The following is an 11,359-nucleotide window of genomic DNA, read 5'->3' as shown; positions in this document are numbered from 1 at the left end:
TCCTTAATTTCTACCGATATTCCAGATAGTATTGAAATTTCTTAATTTTTGTTAGTTCTGTAAATTTCTATCGATTTGCCCAAAAACTTTTTGCAGCCGCCACTCTGGAACATCGGTGGAAATTGGGAAAAAAAATAAATGTAACAAGATAGAATGCTATAGTCGAGTTCCCCGACTATCAGATACCCGTTACTCAGCTAGTGGAAGTGCTAACGAGAAATTTCAAACATTTTTTGAATATCGGTAGAAATTGGGGAAAAAATAATAAAATGAAAAAAAAACGTAACAATTTTTTAAAAGTGTGGGCGTAAGAGTTTTGTGCGATTTGTGGGCATTGGAGTAGGCGTGGAAAAAAGTTTTTTGGCAAATCTATTGAAATTTACAATATATATGAAAAAATATCACATATTTCAAAATTGTGAGCGTGACATTTTTTGGCGGTTTGTGGGCGTTAGAGTGGGCGTGGAAACATTTGGAAATAAACTTGCGCTGCGTTTGCCTCTGGATGACAACATGACAAGATAATGATATGACAATAAACAAAAATTTAAAACAAAATTGTTATAATTAATATTTATTCTAATTTTATTAGATAAAAATCTAACGAACTATAAAGTTGTCAAAAGAACAATTGCAAAATGACTATTTTTTTGCATCGCTGTTTTTCGTAAAGCGTTTTAATTTGGACTACACTAGTTATTTGATATTTTCTCATTTCGGACTTCATTTAATAAAAAACGAAGGACTATATAATAAAGCTGTCGTAGGATCAGTCGGCAAAATAATGGATAAAACTAGAATCATATGTTTCTTTTGACTATAATGTGTTCCAATTTAGTCGGAAAATCTCTGGGAAATAAATATTTCCTAATAGTACATTAGATAAGTAACGGATATCTGATAAACGAGTAAACCGCCTATAGAGTGTTGTCATGGTTTTTATACCCGTTACTCGTAGAGTGAAAGGGTATACTAGATTCGTTGAAAAGTAACAAGCAAAATGAAGTGTTTCCGACTATATAAAGTATATATATTCTTGATCAGGATAAAAAGCCGAGTTGAACTGATCATGTCCGTACGTATGAACGCCTCGATCTTAGGAATTATAAAAGCTATAAAAGCTAGAATATTGAGATGAAGCTTGTAGCTTCCAGAGACATAGACGCATCGCAAGTTTGTTTCCAAATGTTGCCACTCGTACTCTAACACCCACAAAGGAGGCAAAATTACCACACCCACACTTTTGAAACATGTTTTGATATTATTTCATTATACCTTTTCATTAAAACTTTTTGCCACCCCCACTCTTATGCCCACACACCATACACACCGCTCAAAACTGCCACGCCCACAATTTTGTAAAGAGGTTTTGATATTTTTTATTAGTCGTGTAAAGTTATATTGATTTGCCAAAAAACTGGAACACAACAACGAACACGAACATAAGTCTTGTAAGTTTCTATCGATTTGAAACGCCCACTCTTCCGCCGCAAACTGCGAATTTTGAATTTTTTTTACGCAATTTGTATCGGTATTGTAGAAAGTGTTGAAATTTCTCGTTTGCACTTCCATTAGCTGAGTACCGGGTATCCGATAGTCGGGGAACTTGACTACATCATTCTATCTTGTTTTATTTTAAAAATCATATAAGATTAAAATGAAGACGTATATATGACGTATTCATGATTTATAGGCTCTCTATTTTTTTGCAAATATCTCTGAAAAAATCCAAAAATTAATCCAAAATATGCATTAAAAAGATTAAATGTTATACATACCCTAGGTTCTCAAAATTTTACTGACCTAGAATCCCAAGATTGGCTACAATTTCAGTTTAAAAACCCTTTTTTTTTAACTTTGAAGTCTCCTGTTCTGGCTTCAGCTTCATTTTGTGGGAATAATGTTTTACGTGCTATCACAAAAAATGTTTGTAATCGAATAACTCCACATACCGGGCTTTCTTCTTGCAGTCATCCAGCACAATGATGTCGCTTAAGCAGACCGGGATCCCAGCGCCCGAATATGATGGGATGAAGACAAACTGGTACCGATACTACTGGCATAGCATTAAACAGACCTTTGGATTCGGTACTTCAATATCTGATGCCTTATAAGAGGACGCTTTTAGTGCGGGTTGCACTGAATGATTGAGGTCTCGGTGGATGTCGGATCATCAAAGAATGTGTATTTGTATTTACTAGAGTACTGCGAGAACTTTACTTCCTATCATAATGCTTTATAACGATAGAACTGGAAAGTCAGCGGCTCGCTTGGAGAACCACATTACTTACATAAAATCAAATACAATTCAGGCATTCGACATTGATTTCACACATAGACAAACGATAAAAAAAATTTAAATCAAATTTTTTATAATTTTGGATTGTATATACTATTAAATTTGTTAAATTTTAAAAGATAAAAATAGCTTTAAAATCATGAAATTGAAAAAGATCTATATATAGTATCGATTTCCATACAATTTCGTACTCGAAAAGGGTAAGCATAGGTGGTCCTGATTATTAAAGGATGAAATTTGCTCAAAATAGCTCGGGGACTGCAAATCTTCAAAAGGCCACATCATTCATATAGAGAAATATATATTTTTGATCAGGTTCACTAGTAGAGCCAATTTGTCTGTCTGTCTTAAAATTATAAAGGCTTGAATGTTAAGAATAAGTGACAATCACACAGCCCAAGGTTGTTTCAGGTAATTGTAATGTTAACTAATATTGTCACGCCCATACTTATACAAAATGTTTTGATATTTGTACATTTTTTTATTAGTCTTGTAAATTTCTATTGATTTCCCAAAAAACTTTTTGCAATTTGAAATTTCTCGTTCGCACTTCCACTAGCTGATTAACGGGTATCTGATAGTCAGGGAACTCGACTATTGCATGCTCTCTTGTTTTTTTTATTAAATTATTATAAAATTATAAAACATTTCGGTGGCTTGATCAATATTTGTTCGAACACGGTTTTATTGCTATTGAATTAAATGATGCCATTATAATATGAATTACTCGTAGATTAAAACAAAGGGCAATAATCTATCTATATATATTCCAATGTCTGTGATAGCAGGGTAAATGAGATTCGTTAGGTTTAGGTTGAAGTAAGCGTCTTATCATAACGCCAAAGGGCCATGTCACTTTTCTTCTGGGAGTTATGACACAATGAAATGTATCATAATCACAAGATTTCTGTGATTTTTTTCAACATGAATATATTAATCTATTGTTTTTTATTTTTCAAACGAATATTTCAGTATCAACATCAATTAATATTTTAGGTTAAGGAAAGGATACCGTGCACAGATACTAGGTTGTAAACTTAAAACTAGGTTTCTAAGCTGATTAGTTGATCAGAACGTTGATAGAATGAATGTATTCTTTTTTAAATTTATAAAAAAATAATATTTCGGTAAAGTGTTCCCTGAAATATTTTCTCAACCAGCTTTGTGGGTCTCCAAGTGGTACTGGTACTCTTTGTAGCTGTTGCTCTTGAATATTTCGCTGGCTGCCTCATCGGAGCACTTAACGCACTGGTAAATGAACATTCCAGGATGCTTTCCCGTCTTGATGATGTGCTTACGTAGGTTATCTATGGTGCTGCACTGGAAGTCGCAGTGGGGGCATTGGTGGGGCTTCTGGCCCGAATGGCGCAACGAATGCCGACGGAGGTGACCCTTGATGCGGGCTCTGAAATCGCATTGATCGCACGAAAACCACTCCTCACCACTCTTCTCCTTGGAATGAGCCGACTTGAGGTGCCTGCGGAAAAACAGAAGGGAAACTTGAGCGAAGCCATATTTAAAATCTTAACGCTTGATTAGGCAGTAAATTCCAGTGGCGGCTTGTCCCGCCATCGCAGTCAGAACTAATTGCTTATTTCGTATTCGAATCACACACTCGAAATCAAAATACGAGTAAGTCGGCAATTGCCAATTGTCTTTCGACTTAAGAAGGAGAAACAGAGGACTCAGCCAATCCGGTTGTCTTAGATGGTGATCAGTTTTTCGGTTAGAAGGGGAAACCTATATTGGCCAATCGAGCGGCTTGGCCAGGACGACTAGCCAAAGAGCTACATCTTAGAGGTCATTCATTATTGCGAAATGAAAGAGTTAAAAAAAGTACAAAACCACGTCTAATATCACTGAAAAACGTTATTTAAAATTAGGAAAGTATATGTTAAATAACATTTGTTAACGGTTTCAAATTGAAATAATAATATTATTTTCCTTTGATGATTATCCGGATAGTGATGTACCAATAAGCTCCACAAGGAAAAGAGAGGTATCCGCACTCACACGACTTTAGTTACGCGTCTTCAATTATGCCCAGTACTTCTGTAGCTGTTTCCCCAGAAGCCAACTAAAGGAGCGTCCTTGCAAATGTGTGTGTTGGAAGTCCACTCCACTTATCAGCCACAGTCCAGACCAAGGACTCACAATTAATTGCCAATGTTTTTGTGGGCTCGGGCTGCTGGAATCGGAATCTGTGTGAAATCTCAAGCTTCGGCTGAATAAACTGAAGTCTAAAGCCCAAGACCAAACGAAACAGATGAACGCGACTCATGCGCGACTCGGTAGGCTTAATTAGCGGCGAGTAATGGAGTTTGAAGATCGCTCCGCCAGTTGTAGGAGGCTTCCACCGTCATCCGTCCTCATCCTCCCTATACCTCTGTCGAAATTCGAAATTCGACAAAGCCGCGAAAGGCGGCTTGCAAATCCAGGACGGGACTGCCGACCGATCGCCTTTTTGGTTTCGTTTGGAAATTCCTGGATTACCAACGCTGTCTTTTGATAGCTAATTGAAGATCTCGGATGTGAGTTAAGCACATCACAACAGTTTTCTGTCTCAGAGCCTGGATTCTTGGGCAAGATTTATGCAAGACCCGATTTTCGGCGGCGGAGAACTTCGTATACAAGTTACTTGTAGAGTAAATGGGTATATAGAGTGGATGAAAAGTATGTGTAAAATATATGTATATATATTTTTTTGATCAGGATCTCTAGACGAGTCGATCTGGGCATGCCCATCTGTCCGCCCGTCTGTCTGTTCGTATGAACGCCCAAGACTATCACTCCCACACTTTTGAAAAATGTTCAAATTTTCTTTGTTTATTTGTCTTGCCAATTTCTTGATATGCCAAAAACATTTTGGTCACGCCCACTCCTACGCTCATAAACCGTCCAAAACTCTCATACCCACACTTGATAACATTTTGTTTATCATTCATTTTATTATTTGTCTTGCTACTTTCTATCGATACATTTGGGCCATACCCATAAACCGCCCAAAACTGTCGCGACCACACTTATAAATTTCTTTTAAGTTTTTAAAAAAATGTTTTTTTCCCCCGAATTTCTTCCGCTCATACAGAAATGTTAATATTTCGCGTTCGCTCTTCCACTAGCTGAGTAACGGGTATCTGATAGTCGGGGAACTCGACTATATTGCTCTCTTGCTTATTATTTTTTTTTTCAAATTTGTTTTGCTACGCAAAGAAAATAAAATGTTAAATATCCTCCTAGGACGCCCACTAGCTGTGTATCGGGTTTCTGATAGTCAAGGTAACCGACTATAGCGACACCAGCTGAGTTAGTGATAGTGAACAAGAAATTGTTGCTCGTTACTCGTAGAGCAAGACGGTATACTAGTAGGAAGCGTTTCCGACTATATAAAATCAGGATCAACAGCCGACTCGATCTGGCCATGGCCGTCATTGTCCCCATCAAATCGATCCGAAGACCAATGAGGGCCACCCGCCTCATCTTTGTCTCTGTCCAAGCCTCTGAGGCGGCCAACTGAACAGTGGATTGTAGGGAAGGAACTGCGACTTTGGCTACCTTAACACACCCGCTTCCCTGCCAAGTGGATCTGCCTTCTTAATGTTTTCATCAATGTATGCTATTGCTGTTCAAAGTCCGCAGTTATGGATGACATTCTTGCGCTTTCTTCATCGGACTCCTTTTTGTACAAGAAATGTAAATCGGGTGGAAAAGGTCGCTCATTTATTTTGATACCTGCAATTCCGCCTAAATTACCCTTGCTTTGTCGGAACGCTCCAAAAAAACGTTAACAAAAATTAAATTCTTGAAATATGTGCCACGTTTTGAATGTGGTACCTGTATGCCAAATCGATTGATTTTGGAAACCAATCACTCACCTCTTCAGGTGCAGCTCGCTCTTCCCCACATAACTGCAGTTGTCCCGGGCACATTTGTGTTCTTCCTGGGAGTGGGAGACCAAGTGGGTTTTCAGTCTTTCCGGGGTTCGCCCTGCATACGAGCAGTCCGTAAAATGGCAGCGGTAGTGGCGCTGAACTGCCGTCGAATGGCTAATCTCATGAAGCTTCAGGGAATACCTGGAAAGTTTGAAATGCAGATTAAGGACCAAATCGCTTTAATTCAGGCCGTGAGCAGTAGTCTGTCAGATTTTCAAGCCCCATACCCATACCCATACCCGAACCGGAAATTTTTTAATTACATTAAATCACGGCAAAGTAATTCGCACCAAAGTCACGTTTTATGGACGGCAAAGACACAAGGCACGTTCGTATCCAAATCCAAACCCACCCAAACGAGTTCCATGCCATGTCCACGATTGTCCAGCTGCAGCTAAGTCAAAAGGATCCGCAAAACAAAAATGCAAATTTTCGCAGGCAAAAGTTTCTACACATCAATTACGCCTAATTAATCGAAACAGCTGAGGGCAGTCCTGGTTCCCAGAGAGCACTTGGTAATGGAGCAGCACCAGCATCTTTTTGGACATTTGAAGTGGCTGTGCCACAGATTTGGTGGTTACGTTCATGAAAAGCTTGCAAACCTAAAGCTAATGTATGGACGTGCTTTAGAATCGCCAGTTTTAGCTCTTATAAAAATATTGAAACGAATTTTTGTAAATGTGTTGCCTATTCGTATGCAAGAAGAAAAGATTTCTCTTAATAACGCGCGACATTAACAAAGTTTCAATCTTCAATCTAAGCTCTTGTTTCGAGACAAAAACCGAGCTACGGATTTTAGAGTGGGCGGTATTAAGGGCTGTGCGCGTGTACATCCCCTTGCATGGGGAGGGACAACATTGTCATGCATTTGTAATGATGCCATCGCGAGTTCGAGAGGAGGGAAAGACAGGGGCGTCGTTGATATGTGAAATGTCACTTTGTATGGAGTTTGAATAGCAACGACAATGACAACGACTCTGGCACAACAGAATGACAAGGGGCAGAGCTGTGGAGCTCGGTTGGCAAGTTGCAGGGGATGTCGGCTGGTGGGAGGCCGCAGCTCCTTGAAGGTGGTGCCAGACTTGACAAAAGGATGCCATTTTACCTGCACAGTTTGCCGTAAATTGTTCTTGTTTCTGTTGCTGCTGCTGCAGGGATAATGGGAGCAGAAACACGAAATCGGGGGGGAGTAGCCCCAACATAATGCTGAACGAACAAAATTATCTTTTGCTGGGTTCGTTTTCCAGCTTCCATTTGTATTTTCACCTCCGACATTAACTTTTATTTCCTCAAATGCATTTCGCAGACTTCGTCTTCTCGGGAAGTTCTTGAGTTTCCCTAGCCATAACCGTCTGTCTCCTTAATACGTGTGTCCGCCCAGAGAAAAGGAAATACATGTTCTCGGGTCCAGACCGTGCCACATTACGTTCTCAACTGGATTGCAGCATTTGAATTAGCTCATTGTTCTCGAAACAATTCAATTATAGCTTGCACCGCACATCACGCGATCAGCGCAGCGGAAAGCAACAAATCTGTATTTATGTAGTATAAGTACCCGAATATCGCCGTCTTCCATCCAACAAAACAAGAAGCATCCAAAAAATAATTTACACATTAAATGCTTGCAGTTGGGAGTGTGCATATAATGAAACTCCCTGAGGTAGGACGCCATATCCTGCGTCTTCTGGAAGTAGCTCCGTTGCCGATTAGTTGACGAAAACGTCTTGCGATGAAAACTTTGCCCTTTTCAACGCTGTTTTTCAGACATGGGACGGGATGGGCTGGGCTGGGGCTGGGGCTGGGGTGAAGCTGTCATCAACACCCCCGCCGAGTAGGAGTGGGAGTGGGAGTCGGAGCGCAGCATCTGCAAGCTAGGACAAAGCGTTGGCTCTCTCCGCGTGTTGTGTCAACTCTTGCACGCCATCCATTTCAGAGATGCTCCTGCCCACAGCGGATGCTCCTCCTGCTCTGGGCGCCAACGAAATCGCTGAGCCAACATGTCACGGGTGCGGCAGGTGCGAAATGTATCCTGCCGCTCATTGTCGGCTGCACGAAGATGCAGACTGTTCGGAGGTGGCAGGTGAAGCGCGGTGGAGCGCGGTGGAGCGCGGTGGAGCCTCAGCCCCGAGAAGGACTCCTGCCTTTGGCTGTCTCAGACAATCGCATGTGTAGTTTGGAGCAGCTGAATGTTTGCCCTGGCGCGCTCGCATTGTTGTTCCCCAAACTCGCATAAATATTTATGACAGCGTCTTTCTTGTCTTGTCTTTTGGGCGAAAACTTCTGGACCGCGGGGCGTTAGGCAAGTCAGCCCCAGCCCCCCGCAGAAGGCTTCCGGTGTCAGTCGTCAGGAAGTGGGCACACACTAGTTGTGGCGACATGGCATTTTCTACGGAAGACGAATACCGAAGGTTTAGAAAATGCTTAGTTTGTAAAACCGAAAGTTCCGTTTTCAGAATTTCACTTTTGACCAGATTAAACAAATGTGAAAAGACACGGTGTCTTAACATCATTGGGATAACTTGCTGAGATAAAACCAAACATTTTTTTCAAAGTCTTCTAGTCTCTATCAAACATGTATTGAATCCACAGCCTTTGGAGTCATGCTATACTTGGGAAATTTTCGCAAAATGATTCAAGCATCACTGGCAGGCGGCCACCCTTTCTTAGCTGTTCTCGTGTAATTGGTCGAAGGTCCTTGTCTTGCCTGTTGTCCTGGCTTCTGAACCTAAGAGTTGTTTCTCGACGGCGCGATATTAGCCGGATTTGATGCCTCGGCCCGTGCTGCATGTGGAATTAGTTGCCGCATTGCACCACCACCACCCCCTGCACTCTCGTGAGGGCGTGGCAACATTTATATACCATGTGTAATTAGGGAAGTGCCTGCCTTTCTATTCCCTCATTTAGACGACTCTTCGGCGCTTATCTGGCAAACTCGAGCGAAACAAAAATCGTTGCAGGAAATTAGCGTTAAATGTCACCCTTGCACTTGTCTAGCATCACACCGCCTGCCACATTTTACCCCTTTAGAGCTACGTGTGTGTATTTTCTTGACTTTCTTTGGCTGTATTATGGCGTTATTTTTATGCCTTAAAGTTTTTAATGTTCATTTTGTCCGTCTACTTGAATAGGCATTTTGGCACGGGCAATGGGTATGGATTTGTGGATTGTTGGCCATCTACGTTGGGAAGGGGACGTATTCTCAGCTTGACAATACAGACGAAAGTCTCTTCGAAATGATTGGAAAACTAATAGAAACAGGAAAGAACTGTAAAGTGGAATGCCTCGACTACTAGATTTGATGCCTTTAGTTGTGATCCTAAATAAAACAAGAAATAATGCTATAGTCGAGTGCCCCGACTATCAGATACCCGTTGCACAGCTAGTGGAAGTGCAAACGAAAAATTTCAACATTTTCTGGAATATCGATATAAACTGGGGAAAAATAAAAAAATCTCTGGAAGCTGCATGCTTACATGTTCTGCCTGTTGAATACTTTTCAACGAATCTAGTATACCCTTTTACTCTACCAGTAACGGGTATAACAAAAGTGAGCGCCATAGTCGAATTTCAAAATTCCTTTTATTATCAGTAAAATCAAACACAAAACAAATGTGGACATGACATTTTTGTCGGTTTGTTGGTGCTAGATTGAGCTCCGAGTTATTCTATCTACGTTCTACCCTACCATTTTTCGTACAACGATTATGGTATACATTCTACAGTAAAGTCGTCCATTTTGCACGCTAGTGTCGTCATGGCGGTACTATAAGTACGGATAAGAAGCGTATCTGTGAGCATTATGTAACGTAAATGTATGGTTGATTCCTAGATTGGACCTGGCCCTCGATGTTCACTTTTAATTCCCACATGACTCGTTAGACCAAGACTCAGTTAGAATAAGAAAGAAATGCTAAAAAATGCGACAGCGTCAGAATGAGCCAGCTCCCAGCACTTGCCAATGGCCATCAGCAACAAACTGGAATCCACAGTGAGGTGGGTGATTGTGACTGAGACTGAGACTGAGACATCAGACCGAGGACTCGAACAACACGTTCCAGTGCCAGCCGACCGCAAACCGAACAATGTCCGACTCAATTTCGCAGATTCATAAAAATGAATGAATGCAATGTTGCAGCAGAATCCGTAAATCCTCCAATGGAGCGGGCTGGCGTCATTGGAAATGGAAAATCAAGTTTGTAAAATTGACTCTCCACTGATGGAGCTTGGGGAGAGCACGGGACGTGGGAGGTAGCGGTCGGGATCACTGGAGGACGACGGCGACCATTAAAATGAATTGCACTGCACTTTGTGCCATCAACAGAATCAACTGCCGGCAAACGAATGATGCACCATAGAAGTGATGTAAAATACAAAAATAAACCGAACGGAAAAAGGAGGACGAACCATCTGAAGAAAAGAAATGCGCACACTGAGGAAGGGGGAAGGCGAGAAACCGAATCCGAATCCGACTCCGACTCCAAATCCAAATCCGAATCCGAGTTCGACTCGCAGAGGCAGCCAACAGAACATTGCACGCTATTTCAATAAAAGTGAATTGCCCGACGCGGCGATGGCGATGGCGATGGCGACGACGTCGTCAGCGGACGCCTCAAACTTCAGCCGCCGCCTCCTGGAGGACCAGCCCAACTCGGCACTGGAGAAAGAATTCGCAAAGGATATCAATCGGCGATGGAAACGTGACACGAGGAGGAATTGTGTCTCTTGCTTGTCCTTGCACGGACACAGGTGCATATTTTGAAAATAGTGTAACAGCTTTCGACTGCTCGAATTTGAAAATCTTTGGGCAATTAGCAAGTAATCCAAGTTGGATTCGGGAGTATTTATTAATTTATTAAGTTAAATTTTAGTACTTTATTATCTGAATTTTGTGTTTTGTGTGAAAAAAATGTGCTTATGTATGTAAAAGAGAGAAGCAACTTGGGAAATTGAAAATCGACGGCATTGTCAGTCTATTCTGAATTACAATATCCCATCCTTAGGAATTTTATCTCCAAGAGTTAGCAGCTAAAAGAAGCCAACGTAAAAGTTGAGTTAGCTGCAGTCTGAAATTCCGGAAGCGTGTATAGCGCTTGACATGACTGACGATGTTGTCGTCCTTCCTGTCCCC

General features: G+C 41.2%; 1 protein-coding gene across 3 annotated transcripts in view; it reads right to left on the bottom strand.

Annotated features, from left to right (window-relative positions):
• Window positions 1-2,959: 2,959 nt before the first annotated feature.
• The window catches only part of LOC6548874 (zinc finger protein 43), a 34,794-nt gene continuing 26,394 nt past the window's right edge, over window positions 2,960-11,359 (bottom strand). For all 3 annotated transcript variants that reach the window (XM_026983656.1, XM_001973934.3, XM_026983657.1), the window contains exons 3-4: window positions 6,175-6,372; window positions 2,960-3,776 (exon numbers count right to left, since the gene is read on the bottom strand). In XM_026983656.1, coding sequence (XP_026839457.1) covers window positions 3,452-3,776; window positions 6,175-6,372 — 523 coding nt within the window. In that variant the 3' untranslated portion in view covers window positions 2,960-3,451. The remainder of the gene's footprint in view (window positions 3,777-6,174; window positions 6,373-11,359) is intronic.

Source organism: Drosophila erecta, unplaced genomic scaffold (assembly GCF_003286155.1).
Source record: "Drosophila erecta strain 14021-0224.00,06,07 unplaced genomic scaffold, DereRS2 tig00000975-arrow-arrow-pilon, whole genome shotgun sequence".
NCBI classification, from domain to species: Eukaryota; Metazoa; Arthropoda; class Insecta; order Diptera; family Drosophilidae; genus Drosophila; species Drosophila erecta.
Note: the sequence above shows the minus strand (reverse complement) of the source record. Positions and strands in the feature narration are given on the sequence as shown.